The sequence below is a fragment of the Hippocampus bargibanti genome, linkage group LG07 (genome assembly GCF_051943395.1).
Source record: "Hippocampus bargibanti isolate YZ-2025 linkage group LG07, ASM5194339v1, whole genome shotgun sequence".
In the NCBI taxonomy this organism is placed as follows: domain Eukaryota; kingdom Metazoa; phylum Chordata; class Actinopteri; order Syngnathiformes; family Syngnathidae; genus Hippocampus; species Hippocampus bargibanti.
The window spans coordinates 9,117,804-9,144,111 of NC_142740.1; the positions used below are offsets into that span (position 1 = coordinate 9,117,804).

Genomic DNA, 26,308 nt, shown 5'->3' on the forward strand with positions numbered 1-26,308 from the left:
ATGTGCCTCTCTTTGTGACTTTATGATACAATGCAGTGTATTTCTTTCATTACAATACAATAGCACATTTATTATACATAGAATAAGGTATGTTGTGTGTAGTTTTAAGGTGTGTGTGTGTGTGTGTGTGTGTGTGTGTGTGTGTGTGTGTGTGTGTGTGTGTGTGCGTGCGTGCGTGCGTGCGTGCGTGCGTGCGTGCGTGTGTGTGTGTGTGTGTGTGTGTGTGTGTGTGTATAAAACATTGTTGGGCCAGAGATGTATCTAAATATTATGTATTAAGGCACTCTACATCGCTGGAACCAAATTATTTCCACAATGTTTTGTTGGGGACCAGCTTTGTCTTGTATTTTGTACAAATAAATTGAAAATGTTCTTGCATTTACCTCAAGTCCTTTTTTATGAATAGATTAATTTGTGTTTATTGCAGTTGGTCTGCAACATTGCCTTTCATGTGGTTCATTTTGCTAGAGTAAATGCAAACAGTCTGTACTTCAGATATTGTTTTTAAACAGTTGTCTTCTAATGTGTATGAAGACTGGTGGTTTTTATATTGTTGGTCTGGCCATCAAAGAATATTCATCAGGACTTTTCCACAACAGTTTTTAATCCTGATTTTTTTTAATCGTTCAATTTTATGATTTTGATTTGTGCACAATTTCTTCTACTTCTATGCCTGGTAGTTGTATTTATTGTTTGTTTCTGTAATTAAATAGGACGTCACGGTTTGTTGGATCAGTGTTTTTATGTGTGCTGTGGCAGTTGAATTACATTTTTCTCCCCCAAATAATAGAAACTGTCAGTATCAACTCCCACAATAAATACAAGCGGTTCGTTGCTGTGATTGCTGTATGAACGCTTGCTTGGGTATGCGAAGATTCGCTCGTGTGAGTCTCCGGAAAGGGTCGAAGAAAAATTGATATCGTGACGTTATCAACCTGCGCCGTCAATTTGATGCTCGTATCTTCATTTACTGTGGAACAAAACTCTTGCCATTACAACGATAAAGTAACGTATGCGACTGTTTGTTTTATGCTTTTTGTCAACCGTTCACCTAATGCAAAGTAAGAATTTAAAGTATCTTGTCAAAGCTTCCTCGTTGTCCTCCGTCGTCTCGTCTCTGTTTTGGCTGAAGCTAAAGCTAAATGTTTTAGCTTCAGGTTGGCGACTAACTTTAAAAGTCACGACATAGCCTACTTGCACAGCGTACAGATGTTTTCATTTGTAAAAGATATATAGATAGATATACAATAACCGACATTACGTAGTCCTTTTAGTTTGACAAAAACCCTCCACGGTTTCATATTAGCAGGCGCTATGACGGGATTCTAGTTACGCTTAACAAAGTAAAATACTTAGATTAAATTAAGAACCTGATCGAATTCACTTAATTGTCACTAGTCATTTGATTTTGTTGGATAAGCTCAAAAATGATGTTGTTTAATGAATACATTATCTACACAGTCGTCCTTAAAAATGTTCTGAATGCTGTATGTAAGGTTGCAATACTATCGTAGTAAGATTGCTCACTTTTGGAACGTTCTTTCTTTCCTCTGTAGGAGTCAGCAGCGAAGTAATCGTGACCTGAAGTACATGACATAACTGTAACTGAGCCACGGTCAACACCACCACAGCACACAAACTTTGCCTGATTGAAGCCAGTTTTAAAGAGAGGACGTGACAACAAAAGAAAAACAAAAAGTACACATCACATGGATAATAAGAGGAATACAGAAGAGTAGATCACTGTTTGAAGAGTCTGGGATGGGGTTAAATTACCAAAGGAGTACGTCATGGTTTACAGCAATTCTGCTTCCCCAATGAAAACAACAACTGTTACACCTAATATACCAGACGCAGCACCTCCTGAGCAAGCAGCACCTCCAGTGCTGCCTCTGACAGATACTTGTAACCAGTCACTCCTTAACTGCAATGTTTCTTCCATTTCTGATGTATCCCAGCCCACTCTTCATACTCTTGCAGAAACTGAGTCACTAGTTATAACACCTAAAATAGCACCTAAAGTTAACTCAGGTCCTGCATCGGACTGGTCCTCTACGCAGTCAACCGCAATTCAAAGTACAGCCAATGGCCGCACATCAGGCAGAAAGAGGACTCCCAAGACCTGTGACTGTTGCGGCCCCAATAGAAGGGGACAAGATGTCAGAGCCTCAGGCAAATGGCGGGCAAGGAGGCGAGGCAGAGGAAGGGGCACCGGTAGGAACATCCTCGGCATCCCACAACGAAAAAGTGATGATGAGCTTATGAGAAGTACTGACTTTGACCTGACGGGGGATGGGTTCACAGAAGCTGAGAATGAAAATAACGTGCATGAAGGTTTGAACATGTCAAGTAACCAGTCAGTGTCAACTCCTCCCTCACATGACTATATCTCTCTGCTTGATGGCAACGTCTTGAACAATGGCCAGATGACTTTCCCAGAAACCATAATCCCAGGTATGCTGGCTCCGCAAGGGGAAGCGATCGTTGGAGTTAAATCGGTTGAAAATGACACTACTGACAGTTCTAAAAATGCACCGACTCTGTCAGAGTTGGTTTGTCGTCGGGAGCATATGAACTGTATAACAGATACATCGCAGATTGAAAATGGAGAATCACTGAGTTTGTCCGACGCAGAAACTGAAACTGAGACACTTGAGGACAAAAGCATTGTTAGTCAACCAGGAAACGGAACACTTTGCTCATCGGAAGTATCAACTTCTCCTTCAAGGCCAGGAAGTCCTCAGGCCCATGACGCAGAAATGCATGTAGCAGTTGATTCTGACAGAAAAGATTTGTCATCTCGTTGTCTTTCACTGACTCTGTCCATTGGAAATGGCACATCTCCTACAGACAAACATCTTAGATCCACAGCCATGGAAATGGACAGTGCAAATCAAACAATTTCTTCTTCGCAGCGTTATGCTATCACGGTATGTGGCACGCAGCATTGCTGCCCACTCAGAGATCACCGCTTGTATTGTAACATTGGAACTTGGGAGAACGAGGGAAATGATATGTCAGAAGAAACAGATAGACAAGACATGGATGGAGAAGTGCAAAGCGATATCTTGGAGAGACTTATTCATCTAGTCCATGGTAAGATTTGTGTTTTGGATCATACACTGTCTTCTTTACATTCAGGTATATTATAATCCATTCATCATTACATTTTTTAATTTAGAAATCCCTGATATCATAGATGCTAAACTCAAGGAATGACATTATGTTCTTAGGCCCACAAAAGCAAACAATGTGCCCCAACTGCCACAATCATTGCTAAAGTCTGTATCGAAATGTCAAATGATCATATGTGGTAAACAACATTCAAATTTTGCACTTTTTTTTTCTCGTTTACATTGACTTGCACAACAACTGCACAAACGACAAACAAATGGTTGAATGATTTCAAAATGAGTAATCCAATTTTTGGGTGGACAAGTAATAATATGATGTTATGATTCAACGTTTATTCGATTTCACTGTTGTCACGACTCTCCAGGTAAAAAAACAACAACAAAAGGATTGAGTTTGACACTCCTGCCTTATATAAATTAACAAGAACATGGATGGTCTCCTTACAACGGTGTTTTATCATATCAATTAGTCAACACACCAAATCCAGCAGACATTTAAACAGCTTCCTCCCCCAAGCCATTAACTCTTTGAACAGTAGCCCAAATAGAATTGTATAGTGCCTCTTTGCAATTTTTTTTGCTGATGATACTAGTGTGTGTTCTACATACTTGGCAATAAAGGTGATTCTGATTCTGATATAGTAATGATAATGAATATGTACTGTACCACCAAAAGTACTTTAGTGTAATTCACCTGTGTGATTTTCATTTGACAATCAAGTTGAACCGTACTTTCCACACTAAAAAACGCACTGGATTGTGAGACGCGTCTTCAGTGAATGGCCATTTCAGTATTTTTTTTTTTCACAGACGTATTGGACGCAATTTACAATGCATCCACTAGATTAGATGAACCTACGCTCCTTCCATTCAACACGCAAATTAACAATTACTCCAATGAAACGACAAAAATGTTATAATACATCAAAACAGAAAATCCAGCATGGAAATCACGAACTAAATTCACTTTTGAAACAGTCCAATCACCTACATTTTAATGACATCTAATAGTTCTGTTGGAGATACTCTCAAGAAAATACCAACAGAGCGGGGGGCTGTAGTATTTAGTTGTTGATTTTCTGTTTTGATGTATTAGTTCAAATTTCATAGCTTTTTTTGAAGTAATTGTTAATTTACATTTTTTGGAGGTAGTCAAAAGGAAGAGGAGAAGGTACGGAGACGGACAAGTATGCACTGATATTTGCTGAGACTGTGAAAAGTATTACTCTATTTTCCTGTCTATAAGGCACACCCAAAAGCCTTGATTTCCTTCAAAAGGTGACTGCGCCTTATACGCTGGTGCGCCTTATATGTGATATAATATTGAGCCACAACAGGTCTTGCAGCTACTGTCAGCAGCCACGACTCAATTTCCTCCTGTAAAAGAAGTTGTGCGTAACCCAAGCCTCTATTGTAGCACCTTATAATATGGTGTGCCTTATATTTGGAAAACTGGTATATTTATATATTATATGTGGAAAACCTTTTTTCATTCATTGAAGGTGCGCCTTATAATCCGGTGCGCTTTATATATATGGATAAAGTAGAAACATAACATTTTGGAGGTGCGCCTTCTAATCTGATGTGCCTTATACACTGGAAAATACAGTAATTAAGTGTGTGTTATTAACGGATTTTCCGGACTATAAAGAGCACCTTATTAGAAGGCGCACCTTCAATGAATGGCATATATTAAAACGTTTTCCATATATAAAGTGCACTAGATTATAAAGCGCAACTTAAATGAATGACATACTGTACCTGTATATTTAAACTTCATATTCAAATTATAAAGGCACACCTTCAATGAATGTCATATTTAAAAACTTTTTCCATTTACAAGGTGCACTGGATTAAAAGCGCATGGTGAGATTTTGAAAAAAATGTAGGCCTTTTAGGCGCGCCTTATAGTGCAGAAAATACAGTAGGTAAGCATGCTTCCAGCATGGAGCCATTTTTGCGTCGATGTTATACCGTGATGACCATAATCAAGGTGCGTTGTTAACTATTAAGAAAATTGAAGACTTTTTGGTGCCCCTTATGGTGCAGAAATTATGGTACTTCATACTTTTTAATGCAGTTTTGTTGTTTATTTTTTATGTTGTAACACTGCTGTCAATATTTCAGACTTTTTGGAGAGCTTCTACATAAAGTACGGTAGTTTCATTCCCCTCAGTGTTACCGATGTCCGGGAGTATCTGAAGATGAACTGCAACTGCGACAACTTCAGTCAACTGTCAGTGCGTGTACTCACAGCATTTTTATGTTTTTTTGCAGTCGTGCACTATGCTCACCATATGAAATTTTATGTTTTAGTGGACTAAACATTCAACGCGAGATGATGCGATATAAGGCAGCACTAGCCTCTGCACCTGTAGCTGGCTTCATGGTCGTCTATAACAAACATACGTTGAGCCTGGAAGACCTTGGCACCCTGGAGGACCAGAACTGGATAAATGACCAGGTAGGTGAAAGTTGATCGGGCGATACGCCATACCAACACAAAACACATTAGAGGTCGGAGTTCTCAAAATATTCACTCAGTGGAAGATAGGCATGGTTTTGTAAAAGACAAAAAAAGAAAGGAGGCTTTTCATAACCAACATTGCTTAATTCATAAATGGATCCTTTTAATACACATTTCCCATAAATTGTAATGATTTGTCATGTTGCACGAGATCATGTGACTTATGCAAGGGTCGCATATCAAAACAACATGGAAGCATGGTGCCAAGCATTTAGAAATTAAACACCTCACTCCAAAATTGACACCAAGATACCACATTCAACACCAAGTAGGTTTATAAATAAATAGCTGTGTTGCAAAAAGATTGGTGACCTCTGATTCCGTTCCATTAACTTGACACGCATGTTTTTGGAATGTGGAAGGAAAACAGAATACCCGGAGAAATCCCGCACAGGCATGAGGACAACTTCACACAGGAAGGCCACAGCCATGGTTAAACCCTGAACAGTCAAAGGCGCTTATGAATGAAATGTATTATTATTATTATTATTATTATTATTATTATTATTATTTGCATTGTGAGGCAGATATGCCGTGTCACCCATTATACTGTGCTTGTTTGTGTTGTGTAAATGTTGTCAACATACCATCACCGGTCCATCACAAGGACAATGAGTGCTCCTTAGGTCACATTTTCCAGACTCCATTGCACGCTTACCTGTGAGACATTTTGTCAGTGGGTTACATCTGTCTTATGAACGATGTGCAATGTCATAGGCACGTTTGTTTGCATTTTTGGTTTGCTAGTTATCCTGTATTTTATTTAGTTTGTATGGACATTATTAAAATCAATAGGGTGGCTATCAACAGGCTTGTAGTAAAATGCCAATTTTGTTGTAATGTGCGAGGAGAATCTTTCTTTTGCCTTAAATATGAATACTGACCAGTACAAATGAATCAACCAAAATGGGTTAGGCACAAGGAGCTAAAATATAATTGTAAATTACTGCCATGCGATGACTTCTTGATGTGGATATGACTGTTGACTGGACTGACAAGTCACATTTTGAAGGTGATACAACATGGTGGCAAAGCCTTCTTGTGAAGAAATTAAACACCTCACTCACTCCAAAATTGACACCAGCATACCACATTCAACACCAAGTAGGTTTATAAAAGCAATTTGTTAAGAGGCAGATTCATGAATACCAAACAATGAATTTACAGGGAGTAATGTACGACATAGAGTCAGTTATCCCAACTTTTACACTGCTTTTTTGTGTAATTGTGTTCAGATTATTAATACGTATGGAGACCTGATTATGGAAGCAACCCATCACAGTGTAAGTCATGTTTGTAAATGTCAAATGTAGAAATTGCAAAAGTTATTTTGGTCAAATTAATGATGTTTCATTTCTCCTTGTAGGTTCATTTTTTCAATAGTTTCTTCCACAAACAATTGGATGCCAAGGGTTATGACGGTGTAAAAAGATGGACCAAAAAAGTAAGTACACTCATGCATTCACCAGAAGGGGGGGGGGGTAGGATTTAAACACTGCCAGTAATAATATGCAAATGCAACCGGAAGCACAAAGTTATTCGATGCAGGCTTCTCAGAGATGAGAATGACAAATGAGAAAAAAAGTCTGGAAAAAAAGGCAGGGATGGAGCGGGGGCACATGCATACACTGTATTTACATATACAGTAAAGTCTCGTTATATCGATATCGGTTATATCAATAGTACGATACTATTTTCATTTCCCTTGCACATTTCTAGTCTTTTTATGTATAATTAGTACCGTTTAGTACGATACCCGGTTATTACGATAATCCAGTTATTACGGTGCTCCTTTTCATCCCCCGCCGGCCATTTTGCTGTTCATATCGCGCCATTGGTCGACTTGGTCACGTGAGTTTGTTACGTGACCAGCACCCGTGTAGCAGAGCCATTTTCATTTTCAGACGCTAGCTTGTGTGTAGCAGAAGAGATTGAAGTGTTTGTGTTAAAAGGTAAAAATGGGAAGCAGAAGAAGATTGGTGACTTTTTTAAATTGTATACATAATACAGTAAAGTCTCGTTGTCTCGTTATATCGATATTCAAGGGAGTCCGAAAAAATATCGATATAACCGGGACTATCGATATATCCGACCCTGTTTGCATGTAATTTTCTTCGTGCGTGCGATATAACGAGACTTTACTGTACAGTAAGATGTAAGCGTTGCAGTTTCCCTGTTGTGTTATGTACATGCCTCACTGTACTACTGTATATGAATGCAATTGTTTTTGCAACAATGTTTCTTTTTTTGTCTGCTGAAGCGTGATGATTTAAAAAATTATTAACATTCCATACTGTGTATTAAAACCCGCAGAAAAAAAATGACTGTAAAGTGTCCTTGAGAGTTTTGAAAGGCGCTTATAAATGAAATGTATTATTATTATTATTATAAAGGACAACCGATGTCACTTTTTATTTAAATGCAAAACACCAATAAAAATGACTTCACGCCAAGACGTCTTGCATTGCTTGTGAATCCAAACAATGGCTTCAGATTCGGATAATATGCTTTCTTGTTACACATCCAGTTATGAATATGATTCAAATACACTGTAGTTCTGAAGATGAAAGCATACATGTTTGCAATCATTAAAGAATTATATGTGCCATTTTGAGGCAACGTTGGGGGAACATCTTTCACCCCCCCAAAAAAAAGAGGCACAAAATGGGAGCTCATGGCCAGCTCCGTTTCTTATGTGGCGCTTGGCTGCCTTCTTTTGGCGGCTTTTGTTGATGCAGTTCGGCGCAGGATCGGATATATCGATAGTCCGGTTAAATCGACATTTTTTCCAACTCCCGAGAATATCGATATAACGAGACTTTACTGTATTCGGCTGTATAGCTCAGTTGATATGGCATTGGTTTGGCATATGGGAGAAAATGGGGCAGAGAAAATGAGCACAAAACATCATCCAGTGTCGGTCCTTGGGCAAGACCCTTCACGCTATTGCCTACCTCATACAATGATGAGAGACAATAAATCAAATGATATGCCGGCTCAGACGTCGCCCGGCCAAACAAGATCTGCGTCAGGTGCTGGGGAACCACAGCACCTTGATGGAAAAAAAAAGCGGATAATGGACGAGATGCGATAACATGGTTCTGTTGGAGTGCTACTACTCAAGCAACCCTAGTCAGGGGAGTTACATGCGGAGAATGGGGGCTGAATGGTTACTTCGAAACCCACAGTCACGGTTGACCACGAAACAACATGTAGCTCAGTGTTCCACAAACGGCAATTGCTATCACAACTTGAGATTGATGAGGTACAACACAAATTCCGAGGTGAATGGCCCCAGGCAGAGGAAGAGGTTAGACCAGAGATTGGGAGGCAAGACACATGAATGATGAGATTGGGAAGCCAGCCCCAATGAATGAAATGCTGAGCGAAGCAGCAACTGACCTAAGAGATAAGATCATGAATGAAAACCAAGAAACCGATTACAACGGCTATGCGAAGTACCATCTGAAAGTCTCATGGAAACTGTAAATGCAGCACTGAAAGCAATCCCGACCGGAACGATAGTGCATGACTCCGTTCCATATGCAAATTGCTAAACGAACAGAAATTCCGAAATTTCCAAACTGAACGAAGATTTTGAAATCAGAGTAAAGCAAACGGTTGATTTGAATTTTGTTTTTTCTTGACAGTTGATGGCCACCCGGGCGGAGACGTTCTATAAATCGTACGCCCGGCGTAAAAGTCCTTTTTTTAATTTCCCAGATGCATCCCTGAATATCTGTGTGTATTTTTTGTTTAATTCCGTTTCACAATTTCAGGTGGATTTGTTCTCCAAGTGGCTCCTGCTCATTCCCATCCACTTAGAAATCCACTGGTCTCTTGTCACTGTGACCATGGCAACTAAGACCATCAATTACTTCGACAGCCAAGGCATTGTCTTCCGACACACTGCAGATGTGAGTGACAAGTTATCTTCATTTGAAACATTAGTGACAAGATAATTTGTAATTCTTAATTTGATAATTCTATTATACAGGCAGAACTTGTTTCCGAAAGAAAAATATCGGAAATATATTGATTGAATAACCTATAAAATAAATTCCGAACATTATAGCCTGTTGATTTGGAGCTCGACATCAGTTGCAAACTAAGCAGTTGCCCGTGAACTGGTACTTATTCAATATTAACTCATTCACTGCCATTCCCGAATTTATTAGTAAATTGAAAAGCATGACGTGGTGCGCCATTCCCCGAATTTGTTCAGGTTTTGATTTTTCTTGCAGGAGGGACTGGGGTGTGCCGATAAAGCGCTGGTCAGATCTCTGGCCATGTTTTTCCCTCCCACAAGGAGGCAGCATTTCCCTTTTATACAGCCGACCCCATGTCAAACTCAGATAACTCCAGACCCATATAACTGAGGAATTAACTTTTTTTTTTCGGATGAAAGGATACAGTCTAAGGTTTCTTATGTAGCATTGAATGTTTAGTCCTAAAACTCAATATTATGTGGGTCCTGCAATTTGAGTTAACATGACAAAAACCGTGGCCCTGTAGTTAAGTTGGTGAATGACTGTGTCACATGTAATCAAAACCAGGTTTTCATATACATAATGGGTATTCTATTAAATTATGTTGTTCATTTTTTTTCCCATTTACTGTCCCTTTAAGAGAAAATGTGTTTTTTTTTGTATTGCCCTTTATTAGAACATAATGAAGTACCTTCAATCTGAAGCACAAGAGAAGAAAAAGACAGATTTTCTGAAAGGTTGGAAGATTGCGATCATCAAGGTAACAAGTAAATAAAAGCTAAATTGTAAGTCAAGTCAACTTGACACTCACACCGTGCGCGTGCGTGCACGCGTGTGTGCGCGTGGGTGCACGCGTGTGTGCGCGTGCGTGCGTGTGCCTGTGTGCGTGCGTGTCTGTGCGTGCATGCGTTTCATTTGTGCTTGTAAGAGATAGCTGGGCATCGTCCAACAGGTTCAAAATTTAATTAGTGGCTCGAAAAAGTATTCATACCCCCTCAAACCTTCCCACATTTTCACGTTCTGACCACAAACAAATATATTTCATTGTCATTTTATGTGAAGGACCAACACAAGGCGGTTCACAATTGTGAAGTACAAGGAAAATTATATGCGACATAATTTTTTTAGAAATAAAAAACTGAAAATTGTGGTGTGCAAAAGTATTCAGTCCCCTTTTCTCTGAGTGCAACCAGTTGCCTACAGAGGTTGCCTGATGATTGCTGAATAATCAGTTGTTGATCAAATGGAGTCCACCAGTGTGTAATCTAACCTTCAGTGACGTGCAGTCAGGGGAGGCTGGTGAGGCCGTGCCTCACCTGTCATCATGGAAATATTAAATGAAAAAATAAATTAAACAGTTGTATTTATTTAGTGATTTGTACTTTAAAGTTCTTTTCCATTTAACTTCACCATTTGTGGATTTTTTTTCAAAATCGCTGAATTTTCATATTTACCGTTCAAATACTAAGTCGAGACGAGCGGTGAGGCAGCAGCCGGCTGAACCTCACCATGGATTGCGCAATGACAATGCTAACTGTGCTGGCTTGCTCTGCAGTGAGACCACATTGCTGTCCCTCTGCATATCGCTATTAAAGTGTTCAAACACTTTTAGTATATGTGCTAAATTTCTACAGTTTAGCTGGTGTATATAATGGACAGTCACTGTACATAATAAACACTGTACTACAGTGCTTATTGTATTTTATTTTTATCAAAACTGTGTGCATAGGTGAGGCACACATTTCTCCTGCCTCATGACAGAGGGTGCTGGTGATTAGATATTCTTCTTGCGACTCCTCGGCTGCAGAATGATAGAATTAGTGACAGCAAGCTACAGTAAACAGTTAGCAAGTTAAGTGCAACCAACCATCCATCCAATCCAATCTTAACCTTACATGCCAACCAAGGAGAGCACTGATCAGCCAAGACGCCCACGATAACTCGGGAGAAGCTGGAAAGATCCACATTGTTGTTTTATTTTTAGTGATGACCGTAACCATGCCACATGGCTAGAGGGCAGTGGTGTCTTCACACGGGGAAATGAGAGCAGGGGTTTGAGAGGGCAAAGCAGAGTGGTTGAAAAGTTGGTGTATGTGTGCTGTTGCGAAATAATTTTCCTCTACCTTCTTACAAGTGGAGTTATTATTCATGTGAACACTGATGGCAGAGGGTGGTTAGCAACTACAGAGTCACTCCACCTTTTGAAGAAGGAAAAACCTCAGAAAGCTTGAAAAATGAGGTCGGAATTTGAACATGGGGGGACCGACTTGGAGAAGAAAAAGCAAGTCCTCGCAGTGGCTTTGGCGCTTTCAGGTAGGGCACGAGAGATGGCAATAGACATTCCTGCAGATTACCTAAATCAAGACATGGGAATGGACACTTTATTTTGCAAGATTGATGCATTGTCCCTAAAAGAAGAAAAGGACAGGAGGGAATCAGCCAGGAAACAGTGTATAGTACAGAGCAGCAAAGACAAAAAAAAGCGGTGGCTGGCAAAACAACCCTCGACAGAAAACTCCAAACGGTGCAAATCCTCTGGACAAGTATGGACGGCGATCAAATTGTGCAATATGCCGAAGTACGTTTCACTGGGTGAAGGACTGCCCACACACAAATGAGAATGTCAAAATAACCGAGAATGCTCAAACGAAAATTGACAAGTGTATTGTTACATTGCTCACAAAGGACTCGCCAACAGATGCAGAAATGCTCATGACCGAATGACCTAATGCCATGTTAGATGCCAGTAATCTTGCTGCAAATTTCAAATATGCTAACATACCAGCAATTCACAAAGCAAACAGAGTTGTGTCTAAGCTAAAGACCAAATCAGTTGAGTTGAGCTTTAGACACCGTGGGAAAGATGATAGCCTAAAGCTGCTTGCATTTACTGATGCGTCTTTTGCTAATCTCCCTGATGGGGGTACCCATCAGAGAACACCATGTTCTAATGGGTGAAGGCAGACAGTTTTCTCCCATCTCGTGGCAGTCAAAGAAAAGTATAAGAATTGTTAGGAGTACATTTGCAGGTGTCTGAGGGAATTGACAATGCCATTTTTCTATTAACATTATTCTCTGACCTATATGCAGGTAGTACAAATCAACCTGTGCCGATCATTTGTTTCACCAATAATCATTCACTCATGGAGACATTAAAATCTACTACCGTATTTTTTGGATTATACGTCGCTCCGGATTATAGGTCGCACCAGCCAAAAAATGCATAATTAAGAAGAAGAAAAAACATATAGGTCGCACTGGAGGATAAGTCGCATTTTTGGGAAAAATTTATTTGATAAAATCCAACACCAAACAACATACATGTCATCTTGAAAAGCAATTTAAAATAAATAAATTAAATTAAAATAAAATAGAGAACATCAGACTCCGTTTCACTTCTTTTTTTCCCAACATAACACGGCAGCTCTCGCTCTACGCAACTCCGATGGATAACTCTAGCACAAAGAACATGCTAACAAGTTTACCAAAATATCAGGTTTTACTCCAAATCACCAAATCCAAAGAAATCTTCATCCTCTGTGTCACTTTTAAATAACTCCCCCAACTCGGCAGGTCGACAAGGCGCCACTTCCTCTTCTCTGCGCACTTGCGGTTTAATGTGAAAATAACATGTGAAATGATATACAGTAATAAAAAAAGCACATATAAGTCGCTCCATTTTATAAGTCGCACCCCTGACCAAACTATGAAAAAAACTGCGATTTATAATCCGAAAAATACGGTAAATCTGTTGCTGAAAAAAAGTTGCATTTGGAAATCAGTTCCATTAAACAGCTGATTCAATCAAAAGGAGTTCAACAGGTGCTTTGTCAAGCACAAAAGATCAATTGGCAGACTGTCTAACAAAAAAGAGCATCACCTGCATTGTTACTCAAGGTTCTTCATGAAGGCCATTGGACCACGAAATGACAACCGACAACTTTTTTTTTGTTTCACACCTGCCATCAGAAAAATGTTTTATAGAATCTAAAATACCCAAAACAAGCAGGCTGTTTTTAGTCAGACGCAAAACACCAATAAAAATGACTTAAAGGACAACCGACGCCTCCGGACAAGTTGTGTCCATAATTTCTAAAATCGCTTCAAATGACTTCTACTGAGCGTATTTTACAAAGATTCCACCGCATATAGCTATATTTTACATTGTAAGACTCGCGCTGAATATTTAGGAAGTCTTGTTTTTGAATTGAGCTGAAGAAGCATCTTGGTTAAGAAGCGAAACGTCCGACACCCTCAAAGAAGTACAGGTGGCGGCTCAAGATACCTTTTCATCGAAGTTATTATTCAATTAACACACAACTCAGGTGAAGGAGTCTGTCCATGTGAGAACAATAAGTCGTGCACTGCACAAATCTGGCCATTATGGAAGAGTGGCAAGAAGAAAGCCATAGTTGAAAGACAGTCATAAGAAGTCTCGTTTGCAGTTTGCCAGAAATCAGAATCAGAATCAGAATACCTTTATTCGTCCCGCAATGGGGAAATTTGCAACCATGTGGAAGACACAGCAAACGTGTGGAAGAAGGTGCTCTGGTCAGATGCGACCATAGTGGAACTTTTTAGCCCAAATTCAAAACGTTATGTCCATCCATCCATCTTCTGCTGCTTATCCGGGGTCGGTTTGCGGGGGCAGCAGCTTTAGTAGGGAAGCCTAGACTTCCCTCTCCCCAGCCACTTCTTCTAGCTCGTCCTGGCGGATCCCGAGGCGTTCTCATGCCAGCTGGGAGACATAGTCTCTGCAGCGTGTTCTGGGTCGTTCCCGGGGTCTCCTGCCAGTGGGGCATGCTCGGGACACCTCGCCAAGGAGGCGTCCTGGGGGCACACTAATCAGATGCCCGAGCCCCTCCCGGATGACTGAGCTTCTCACCTTATCTCTCAGGGAAAACCTGGCTGGACACCCAACGGAGAAAGCTCATTTCGGCCGCCTGCATCCAGGATCTTGTTCTTTCGGACACAACCCATAGCTCGGGACCATAAATGAGGGTTGGGACGTGATCAACCGGTAGATTGAGAGCTTTGCTTTTTGGCTCAGCTCCTTCTTCACCACGACAGATCGGTACAAAGTCCGCATCACAGCAGACGCCGCATCGATCCGCCTGTCGGCCTCTCGCTCCCTTCCACCCTCATTTGTGAACAAGACACCCAGATACTTGAACTCCTCCACTTGAGGCAAAATCTCCTCTCCGACCCGGAGAGGGCACTCCACCCTTTTCCGACTGAGAACCATTGTCTCAGATTTGGAGGTGCTGATTCTCATCCCAGCCGCTTTACATTCGGCTGCGAAACGCTCAAGAGAGAGTTGGAGAGCTCCACTTGAAGGCCCCAACAGTACCACATCATCTGCAAAAAGCAGAGATGCTATACTGAGGCCACCAACATGGAAACCTTCAACGCTTCGGCTGCGCCTAGAAATTCTGTCCATAAAGGTGATGAACAGAATCGGTGACAAAGGGCAGCCTCGGCAGAGCCCAACCCTCACTGGAAACGATTCCGACTTATTGCCGGCAATGCGAACCAGACTCTGACATCGGTCGTATAGGGCGCTCCTGTACCCCATACTCCCGAAGCAACCTCCACAGAACTCCACGAGGGACACTGTCAAACGCTTTCTCCAAGTCCACAAAGTACATGAAAAGTGGTTGGGCGAATTTCCATGCACCCTCGAGGACCCTGCTAAGGGTGTAGAGCTGGTCCACTGTTCCGCGGCCGGAACGAAAACCACACTGTCTTCCTCAATCTGAGGCTCGACTTTCCGATGGACCCGCCCCTCTAGAACCTCTGAATAGACCTTTCCAGGGAGGCTGAGGAGTGTAATCCCTCTGTAGTTGGAACACACCCTTTTTAAAAAGGGGGACCACCACCCCGGTCTGCCAATCCAGAGGCATTCTCCCCGATGACCACGCAACGTTGGGCAGGACAGCCCCACAACATCCAGAGCCCATAGGAACTCCGGTCGGATCTCATCCACCCCCGGGGCCTTGTCACCGAGGAGCTTTTTAACCACCTTGGTGACTTCAGCCACAGAGATCGGAGAGCCCACCTCGGAGTCCCCAGACACTGCTTCCTCCAAGGAAGGTGTGTTGGTGGACTTGAGGAGGTCTTCGAAGTACTCTGCCCACCGGTTCACGACGGCTCAAGTCGAGGTCAGCAGCGCCCCATCCTCACTGTACACAGTGTTAGTGGTGCACTGCTTTCCCCTCCTGAGACGCCGGATGGTGGACCAGAATTTTCTCGAAGCGGCCCGGAAGTCGGCTTCCATGTCCTCACCGAACTCTTCCCATGCCTGTGTTTTTGCCTCAGCGACCACCGAGGCTGCATTCCGCTTGGCTGGTGTTCGTCCTCTTTGGAACATAGGTGCGGTAGGACTCCTTCAGCTTTATGGCATCCCTTACTACTGGTGTCCACCAGCGAGTACGGGGGTTGCCGCCATGACAGGCGCCAACTACCTTTCGGCCACAACTCTGATTTGCCGCCTCAGCAAGGGAGGTACGGAACACGGTCCATTCGGACTCAATGTCCCTCACCTCCCTCGGGACATGTGTAAAGTTCTGCCGGAGGTGGGAGTTGAAACTCCTTCTGACAGGGGATTCCGCCAGACGTTCCCAACAAACACTCACAACACGTTTGGGTCTTCCGGGTCGGACTGGCATCTTCCCCCACTAACGGAGCCTACTCACCACCAGGTGGTGATCAGTTGACAGCTCCGCCCCACTCTTCACTAGAGTGTCCAAAACGTTATGTGTGACAGAAAACTAACACTGCACATCACTCTTCATCATGTTGTGAGGCTGCCTTTCTCCAGCAGGGACAGCTGGTCAGAGTTGATGGGAAGACAGATTGAGCCAAACACAGGGCAATCTTGGAAGATAACCTGATGGAATCTGCAAAACACTGACTCTGGCGGAGATTCACCTTCCAGCAGGACGATGACCTAAACATAAAGCCAGAGCTACAATGGGATGGTTTAAAACAAAACATAGTCCTGTGTTGGAATGGCCCAGTCAAAGTCCAGACCTAAATCCAATCAAGAATCTGTGGCAAGATCTGAAAACTGCTCTTCACAAATGCTCTACAACTAATCTTGCTGAGCTTGAGCTTTTCTGCAAAAAAGAATGGGCAAAAATTCCAGCCTCTAGATGTGCAAAGCTGGTCGAGACATAGCCCTAAAGACTTGCAGCTGTAATTGCAGGTGGTTCCATCAAGTTTTTTTTTTTTTTTTTTTTTAAATTTTAAAGTCATGTATAATTTTCCTTCCACCTCACAATTAATTTTTAACGGCTTTGTTTCGGTCTTTCACATAAAATGCCAATAAACTGTATTTATGTTTGTGGTCACAACGTGACAAAATGTGGGAAGCTTCAATGGGTATGAATGCTTTTTCAAGTCACTGCATACTTTAATAACGCACCGTGGTACGCTCCGAAGGCTGTGAAATTGGGCAAATAGTTCAAAGGGGTGTGTCAAAAAATAGTAGTGTCTGCTGTTGAACTTACAAACATAAATCTATTTTGTATTTCCAAAAAAAAAAGGTAGGATTAGGAATCTTTTGTTGTATGACCAAAGTTATTTTATTTCAGTTAATATTTCACTCCATGATTGCTTGACAACATTCCATAATTCATATACATTTCTTGGTTTTGTGGTCGATCTATGTCCCAAACCGCATCTATAGTCATGCGCTATGGGTCGTGACAGAAAGAACGAGATCCCGGATACAAGCGGCCGAGATGAGCTTTCTTCACAGGTTCCGGGCTCTCTCTTAGAGATAAGGTAAGTTGCTCGATCATCCGGGATAGGGTCAGAATGGATCACATAGAGAGGATCCAGATGAGGTGGCTCCCTGGTGAGGTGTTCCGGGCATACCCCACTGGCAAAAGACCCCGGCCGGGGATGACTCAGAGAGAGACTATTTCACCCAGCTGGCCTGGGAATGCCATGGAATCCGCCAGGAAGAGCTGGAAGAAGTCTGGGCTTCCTGGGCTGCGACCAAACTTCGGACAATCGGCAGAAAATGGATGGATGGATGATTTTGCTTCACGAGTTCTCCCATTGGATTGAGATCTGAGGATTTGGATGGCCACTCCATAACATTAATTTTATTGGTTTGGAACCAAAACTTTGCTCGTCTACTGCTGTGTTTGGGGTCATTGTCTGGTTGAAACACCCTATTTCAAGGGCATGTCCTCTTCAGCATAAGGCATCATAACCTCTCCAAGTATCTTGACATGCAGTGTACACAAACTGAAAAAGGAGTCTAAGATGGCGCCCAAGTAGGCAGCCTCAGCAAGTGCTCTCATGAGCCTTGCTTTTTTTGGTTGTTTTTGTCTTGTTTTGTGCTTTCTTTTGTCACTTTGTGTTGTTGTGCATCATGTGGAACGGATACAGATTGTTTTTCAGCATTTTTGACATTCATCAAGGAGGAGACTGTGCTGAGCGGTTGCGCCTTTTCGGCAGCATGAAAATGCCAGTACTGTTTTTGAATGGGAGGAATGTCGGAGCCATTCGACTGCCATCGCTGGACACCAAAGTGGCCATTGTGCTTTTTTGCGCCTGTAATGGGCAGCATCTTCACAGCCCCGCTTTGTTTAGCGGAAAGGTCAGGCTGTTGGACAGTCTGAGGCTGGATGGATGCATGGCTTGAGGAACCCGCGATAAGAAGAAAGGAGCGTCAGCGCAGAGCGCCGATGCATATGTGGAACTGTTGCGGCTTGGAATTGAAGCAGATTTATGTGGAACAGGAGATGTGAGACAATCTCTTTTCGTCAATGGATGCTACAGCTGCGTGTTTGCTTTCAACATTTAGCTTGTAGTCGACGTGCACATTCCACCATGATGTCCCTGATCAGAATCAGAATCATCTTTATTGCCAAGTATGTAGAACACACAAGGAATTTGTTTCCGGTAGAACACGCTGCACTAGTATCGTTGTAAAAAAAAACTGCTAAGTGGCACTATACAGTTCCATTTTGGCTACTGTTGAAAGACTTCAAAGAGTTAATGGCTTGGGAGAAGAAGCTGTTTAAATGTCTGCTGGATTTGGTGCGCATGGATCGGTAGCGCCTGCCTGAGGGCAGTAGCTGGAAAAGGTGGTGGGCAGGGTGCGAAGGGTCCAGTAGGATTTTCCGCAGCCTAGTTTGGATTCTTGCAGTGTGCAAGTCCTCGAGAGTGGGTAGGGCGGTGCCAATGATTTTTTCCGCCGTCCTAACTGTCCGTTGAAGTCGGATTTTGTCCATTTTTGTGGCGGCCCCGAACCAAACGCTGATGGAAGAACACAGGATGGATTCGATGACAGCCGTGTAGAAATGTTGCAGCACCTCATGTGGCAGGCCATGCTTCCACTGGTGGGAAGACGCTTTGATCCTCTCCTCTTTCATCTAGAACTGCTTCATGTCATCACAAAGAGGGTACAGCAAGTCCTGAAGAATGAATGTCTCTCTGTGTTTTTGTTTTGTCATATTGTCTCTATGCTGTCATATTATTTGTTATTTAGTTTTTTTTGTTCTTTTGACGCCGCGAGAGTGGCTGCCTTTCCAGCAGCTCATGTATTTTGTTTTTCTACTTTCATTCCTTTCATCACTTTGCTGCTGTGAAATGTAAATTTCTCCACTGTGAGACTAATAAAGGCATATCCAATATCCAATATATCCAATATCCATGATCCCTGGTATGTGATAAATGGTCCCAACACCGGAGTATGAGAAATATGCCCAGACCATGATACTTGCACCACCATGCTTCACTGTCTTCAATGTGTACTGAGGTTTGAATTCAAAGTTTGGGAGTCGTCTCCTGGACCCAAAAAGGACAATTTTACTTTCATCAGTACACAAAATATTCCTCCATTTTTCTTTAGGCTGGTTGATGTGTTCTTTGGCAAATTGTAACCTCTTCTGCACATGCGTTTTTGTAACAGACGGACTTTGCGTGGGATTCTTGAAAATAAATTTGGTTCACACAGATGTCTTCTGACTGTCACAACACTTACAGGTAACTGCAGACTGTGTTAGATCATCCTGGAGCAGATGATTGGCTGAGCCTTTGCCATTCTGGTTATCCTCCGGTCCATTTTAATAGTTGTCTTCCGTTTTCTTCCATGTGTCTCTGTTGTTTCTAGCCATTTTATAGCATTGGAGATCAATTTGGCTGAACAGCCAACAATTTTTTTTGCACCTCTTTACAGGTTCTTCCCTCTCCATTCAACTTTTTAATCAAAGATTTAATCAATCAGAGCAGTGTCTTGAAAAATCCAATTTCCTCAAATGCATGTGCAACCTGTGTTGAACATGCTTCATCATCCTTAAATAGGTGGCACTTGATTCACACCCGGTTTATTGTTTTTTTTTCCTTCCCCAAAATAGACGAACTCGGAGATTGGTTGCCAAACTGCTACTTTTTTAACACACCCCTTTAAACTACAGTATTTTCCCAATTGCACAGCCTTCGAAGCATGGCAATTATGAATGCTGGGTCTGGTTGACCTTTGTAGAATCTACTGCATTTACTGGTAACTTGTCTGGCATGTAACATGAAGAAGTGTACTAAAAGACATGTGCCTGCGCGTGCATGTATGTATTGAAGACAAACATTACATTAAAAATTACATTATCACACACGATCTAACATATTTTGAGCATTCATAGTTGCAGATATTTTAAAGAAATCCATCAGAAAAAAATGTTTGGTTACATATCAGTGAATATCAGTGTTGATCGTGCTTTTTTTAAGGCTATCCCAGGAACTTAACATCTTCAAGCGCTCCTGTGCTTATCATCCTCTTGGAACACCCAATTTTGACTCAAAATTGAGTTTTAGCTTTTGACAAAAGTGACTTTGAGGTTTTCCTTCTGCTTCATTTCTGCATCCCATTTTTGCTGACCACCAAAACTGTGGACATGAGTGGACATGGAGTCAGGACCCCATGGCTATGTGTGGATGGATGTTTAATTTTGTAGATGAGATCTGGGGCGACCCAGTGGTCCAGGCACGTCGACCTCACAGAGGTTTTGGATTCGATCCTGCCTTCCTGGGGGTGTTTGCATATTCTCCACGGCCCTGCATGGATTTTCTCCGGGTCCTCCGCTTTCCTCCCATCTTCCAAAACATTCATAGTAGGCTAATTGAACACACAAAATTATCACTAGATGTGAGTGTGAGCACTAATGGTAGTTTGTCTCTGTGTGCCCTGTAATTGACTGCTAACCAGTTTAAGGTGTACTTCGCCTACTGCAGGAAGATGGCAGAGATTGGCTGCGGGACCCCCACGGCCCTTTTGACAATAAAGCGGAGATGGATGAATGAATAGAATAAATCTAATCCAATCCAAATGATTTAGAAAATTATGCACCACATTTGTGTGACTGGTAATAATCAAATAAAAGACAAAAATCACAGATCTGTTTGTCATTCATGCCCATGTTGAGAGCTTATGTACCAGGCTTTACACTTGGTATATTACTAGGTATATGATTAATAATAATAATACATTAAATTTTAAGTGCCTTTCAAAGCTCTCAAGGACACTTTACAGTCACAGACAAGTTTGGGGGCCGAGCAGCTGAAGGCTCTGTCACCCATCATGCTGAGACGGGCAGGGGGGATCAAATGGGGCAATCAGGCCAGTCGTAGATCCATACTCAGGACAATAGAAATAATCAGTGTAGCCGCAGGGAGTAGTCCTCTGCAGGGACCAATTATAGCAGAGTCTGGCACGGCCACCCTGGACAGTAGGGATATATTTAGGGCCAAAACTACCAGCTAAAGTTTTTATTTCACTGACGAAGCCTCTGGGATAAGAAACGAAACGTCCGACACCTTCAAAGAAGTACAGATGACGGCTGAAGAAACCTTCTCATTGATGGACCACTCCTGTACGACTGAGAGCTGACACGGATGTAATTTTGTAATTGTAGTTTCTTCATAGCTCGGTTTGTGTTCATAACTAAGTCTGATGAACAAACATTTTATCTGCATGTACCGTCGTGACACTCACGTGATAACACATTCGTATTTCTTTGCACTAACTCGCACATGTTGAATCCTCAGGGTATTCCTCAGCAGAAAAACGACAGTGACTGTGGTGTTTTTGTACTGGAGGTGAGACATTTTTCACGATTAGCTTTCCATTTAGATGTGTGCATAGTCCTTTTTGTATCATTTTATCGCCTTACATGTCAACTGCCCTGGCCAAATAACAAATATAAAATCTGAATTTGTGTCCGGTGTCTTCACTGTTTGATATCCTAACTCAGTTTCACAGGTCAATTGACAGTCTCCTTGTCTCTTTGTGTCTGTCAGTACTGCCGTTGTCTCTCGGTGAAGAAGCCTCTGTTGTTCAGTCAGGATGACATGCCTCGTATTCGCAAACGGATCTATAAGGAGCTGTGTGATAGACACCTCAACTCCTGAATGACTAAACTATGGCCTCATCAGAACATAGACTGCTTGGCTTTTTACATGCAAAGGTCTGCAAGCTTGTTGGATGGATCTGATTTTACTGAGCATCTGTTTCATATGGAGGACAAACAACTGGACTATGTGTTTTCCAATGAAATAATTTCTTCGCACGACTTGGAAAGAACTACTGACGTGGCCTCCTACTGATGCTGGACGTCCTTTGTTTCACCTTGCTTTTCTTTTTTTGTATTTCACATAGCCAGTTGATATGAAACCACCCACTCTTTTGGATAAACAGCATTTCTTCCTTAGACGTCTGCAGGCATTTCTTGGACCAAGCAGAGTGGCCATTTTAAACATAACGGTTTAAAATGTGTGTTTTACCCAGGACTTTGATAGCAGCAGTTTGTCTGTTTTTGTATCTTGAACATGTAAATCAAAGGAAATGTGATTCCGCGGACCAACTGTTCACCTAAAACTTGAAGATGGAAGTCGGATTTTCTTTCTTGGACTGCTAATATTTGCACGGATATTGAAGCTTATACTTTGAGTTTGGAATAACAAGTGAATGTACTGCCCTTCCCTGTATCCTTCCTGTTTTTCCGAAACAATTGTGACTTTTCATGTCATACCAGGTATATGTGCGTTTTGGTTGTGGCTCAAAATAGCGTTTTTTTTCCCACTGTCAGGTCTTTGTTCTATGACACCAAATTATTTGTTTTGAAAATACTGCCCACAACCCCCAATCTCACTTTATTTTTTGTTTCTAGGGTTTTCTGGGGTATTTAGTTCAACTAGCTAATTTTTAAAAAGCCTGATTTTCAAAAGATTCACATGTCCTTCCATTTTCTTGTTCTCAGATGAACGGATAAAGCGGCTGATGTTAAGGCCACAGTTGTAGGTGTGAGCCTAGATTTTAAACTTTCATGTGTTCGTATTGATGCATTGATGCAGGTTTATAAATACTTCCTCATTTACCCTCCATTGAGAAACAAGTGGACCTCAATTTTTCATTCTTGGGCATCCCTTCAATCTTTATTGTCTATTGTATCCTTTCGTGTGGGCTCACGACTTTCATTTCTTTAAATGCTTGCTTTGATTAACTCATTCCATGCCATTCCAGAATTAATTCGGGAATTGAAAATATTACGTGGAGCACCTTTCCCGAATTTGTTTTGGTTTTTCTTGTGGATGGGGGGAGGGGGTGCCGATAAAGACCTCTGGCAATGTTTTTTTCCCCTTCCACGAGGGGGTAGCATTTGTCGTTTGTACAGCCGCCCCACTTGCACCTGTTATTACTCCAGACCAGAGGTGTCAAACATACAGCCCGCGGGCCGGAACCGGCCCCCAAGGAGGTTTGATCAGGCCCGCAGGATGATTTAAAAGTAGAAAAAAATGCAAAAACGACATGGAACTGATATTTTAAATGAAGTGCAATTCAAGGATTGCCCACTAGATGGCTGAGTGGTCCTGTTTCGATCAACATAGAAGAAAACAGCGGCCTTTTTTTTTCCACCCTCATTAGCCAAAATGTCATTATCCAAACAGAGAAAAGTAGATGAGTGTAGAATTTTCAATGAAAAATGAACCATGTCATATTTTTTACAGAGAGGCGTGGGAAGCATTTGTACTTTGTGAGTTTTCAACAAGTTTTGTTATTGAAGGAATGATATTTGGTTATTTATAGCATGTATGATATCATTTTAATGGTCCGGCCCACTTGACATCTACCGAGGCCATATGTGACCCACGATGTGAAATGAGTTTGACATCCCAGCTCCAGACCCATATAACCTATGAATTAACTCTTTTTCTGATGAAAGAAGAGAATCTAAGGTTTATTGCGCTGCATTGAATGTTTATGTAGTCCTAAAACTCAATATTCTGTGGGTCCTGGAATTGGATTGAGTGAGTTAAATACCACATCAGAATCTTTGTTTTTTTTCTTTCACTGTCAGATCTTTGACTTGTGACACCAAATATCTTTTTAAAATTCCGGCTGCACTTCCCTTGCTAGTATTTTCTGGATTGTTTCGTGTAACTAGCTTGACCCTCATTTTCAAAAGATTCACATGTCCATCCTTTTGAACTAATATACAGCAATTGTTATTGTTTAATCTGCAGATAAAGATGCTGATGTGAAGGCCACAGTTGTAGGTGTTAGCCTAGAAGTTAAACTTTCAGATGTCTGTGAAGACTCATTGGTGCAGGCTTATAAAATACTTCATTTGCCTGAGAAACAAGTGGACCTCGATTTCTTGTTCCTGTGTGAAACCCCGCCCCCCGCCCTCCCCAAACACACACAAACACACACATCTTGCTTTTGCCAGTGTAGCCTCTTGTGTGGACTGACTATACTTTCACTTCTTGAAATGTGTGCTTTGTTGAACACTACAGGAGAATCTTTGCTTTTTTTTCAATCCAAGCCTGCTGCCTACTTGATGCTTTTTTATATGTCACTCTTGTATGATTGTTATGGTTGACATTGACATAACATGCAGTGACTGGATTCATTGTTGAACCTGTTTTCCCCACCCCTTTTTTCAGATAAATAATCAACCATAGTTGATGAATATTTTTTTTGTAACCAATGATATATCTTAGCAGTCATCTGACCTTCACGACAATAATCAGTGTTTATTATCATTTCGTTGGTTACTGCTTTGTGTTAATATTTTTGCACCAAAGCTACATGGGGTTCTTGGTTAATGGCAAACATTATGCATAAGGTCACAATTACAATAAATATTTGTTTGAACAATACATCTAGGTTTGTAACATTAGCTGATCATACTTTTTGTACTGGAAGAATCCATATTTTGCTACCCTGTGCAAACTAGTTGCAATGTGTTTCAGCTAACAACCAACGACCCTCAAGGACCAGAGTTAGACATCTACTTTCTAAACTGTTCTACCACCTTTCTAGTCCTCATGATCTTGGTTTCCATCTGATGTGTCCGAATCTTGATATTTAATTATCAAAATGCAACAGCATTGATATTAATTCAGGGCTGAGAATTTTCCGCCGATTGGCGGATTTCCGACTTTTTCAGACCAAAATGACCAGATAAAACTAAATATGTATTCTCGCTTTTTCGCTGTTCATTTCCTTTTTCGGCTTGTGTTGGTGGGAAGCGCAATTTTGATTGGATGATACTGACGCCTGTTGGCGGAAAGTGCCATTTTGATTGGATGATTTGGATTTCCTTTATTAGTCTCGCAGTGGAGAAATTTACATTTCACAGCAGCAAAGTGATGAAAGGAATGAAAGTAGAAAAACAAAATACATGAGCTGCTGGAAAGGCAGCCACTCTCGAATAACAAAAAAAAAAACTAAATAACAAATAATATAACCGCACAAAGACAATATGACAACACAAAGCCACAGAGTCATTCATTCTTAAGCACTTCTGTACCCTCTTTATTACATGAAGCAGTTCTAGATGAAAGTGGAGATGATCTTGACTTAGGTGCCGTTGATGTCGAAACAGGTAAACGCCCCCTCTCGAATAAGCATTAAAAAAAGATCAGTTTGAATGGAGCAAAGGATTCGCCTTTGTAGAGAGAACAGGTTCTAATTTGATAGATTCTAATTTGCAATGAAACAATACCATTGATGAAACAGTCAAATGTCAGTGACACTATGACAAGCCCCATGCTAACATTAGCATCAATATACATCAATCCTCCAAGCTCACGGGAGCCATACACGATAATTATTTTTCTAAGGCATCATGACTTTATGTGATGACGTTATTGTAGCATCGATGAGAAGGTTTCTTCAGCCGTCATCTGTACTTTTTTAAGGTGTCGGACGTTTCGCTTCTAATCCAAGAGGCTTCGTCAGCGAACTATAGTCTTACTGGTAGTATCGGCCCTATACATATATCCCGAATATGGCGGCGCCGAACACAGCTATGATAGGTCCCTACTCTCAGGTTGTGGGGAGCAGAGGACCACTTGATGTGAAGAAACCTTCTCATCGATGGACCACTCCTGTATGACTGAGAGCTTACACAGACGTTATTGTAGCATATTTGTGTATCAAAATGAAATATATGTATAATTTCCACATTATTTTTGTATGCAACAAGATTTTTGTCCAAGCAAAATCTTAAATAATAAAACTCAATGAATGATACAAAACGTTATTTTGGTATAATAAGCATAATCTAGAGGATTTTGCCTTTCATATAAGCCATTTCTGATTCCAATGAACGACAAGTCAAGTTATTATTTGTTGTTCC

The 26,308-nt window shown here is 41.5% G+C and overlaps 1 protein-coding gene across 3 annotated transcripts; it reads left to right on the plus strand.

The window, feature by feature from the left end:
• Positions 1-914: 914 nt before the first annotated feature.
• On the plus strand, positions 915-25,774 carry LOC148895361 (uncharacterized). 3 transcript variants are annotated; one of them, XR_016115520.1, is made up of 10 exons: positions 915-1,061; positions 1,557-3,096; positions 5,262-5,370; positions 5,451-5,598; positions 6,897-6,944; positions 7,028-7,105; positions 9,441-9,578; positions 10,327-10,435; positions 21,711-21,761; positions 21,963-22,035. XR_016115520.1 is itself a non-coding variant. In XM_089000530.1 (10 exons), exons 2-10 carry the CDS (start codon positions 1,791-1,793, stop codon positions 22,071-22,073), a joined length of 2,073 nt encoding a protein of 690 aa, XP_088856656.1. In that variant the 5' UTR covers positions 915-1,061; positions 1,557-1,790; the 3' UTR covers positions 22,074-25,774. The 3 variants fall into 3 exon arrangements, 2 of the variants coding, with proteins under 2 accessions (XP_088856656.1, XP_088856657.1); XM_089000530.1 differs by having other exon boundaries at positions 10,327-10,410; positions 21,963-25,774; XM_089000531.1 differs by having other exon boundaries at positions 938-1,005; positions 10,327-10,410; positions 21,963-25,774.
• Positions 25,775-26,308: the final 534 nt, after the last annotated feature.

Excerpts from the sequence above, each read along its gene's own strand:
- LOC148895361 (XM_089000530.1), top strand. The coding sequence starts at position 1,791 with ATGGTTTACAGCAATTCTGCTTCCCCAATGAAAACAACAACTGTTACA. Across the intron at positions 7,106-9,440 it reads TAAAAAGATGGACCAAAAAA|GTGGATTTGTTCTCCAAGTG; the intron begins GTAAGTACACTC and ends TCACAATTTCAG. Across the intron at positions 9,579-10,326 it reads TCTTCCGACACACTGCAGAT|AACATAATGAAGTACCTTCA; the intron begins GTGAGTGACAAG and ends GCCCTTTATTAG.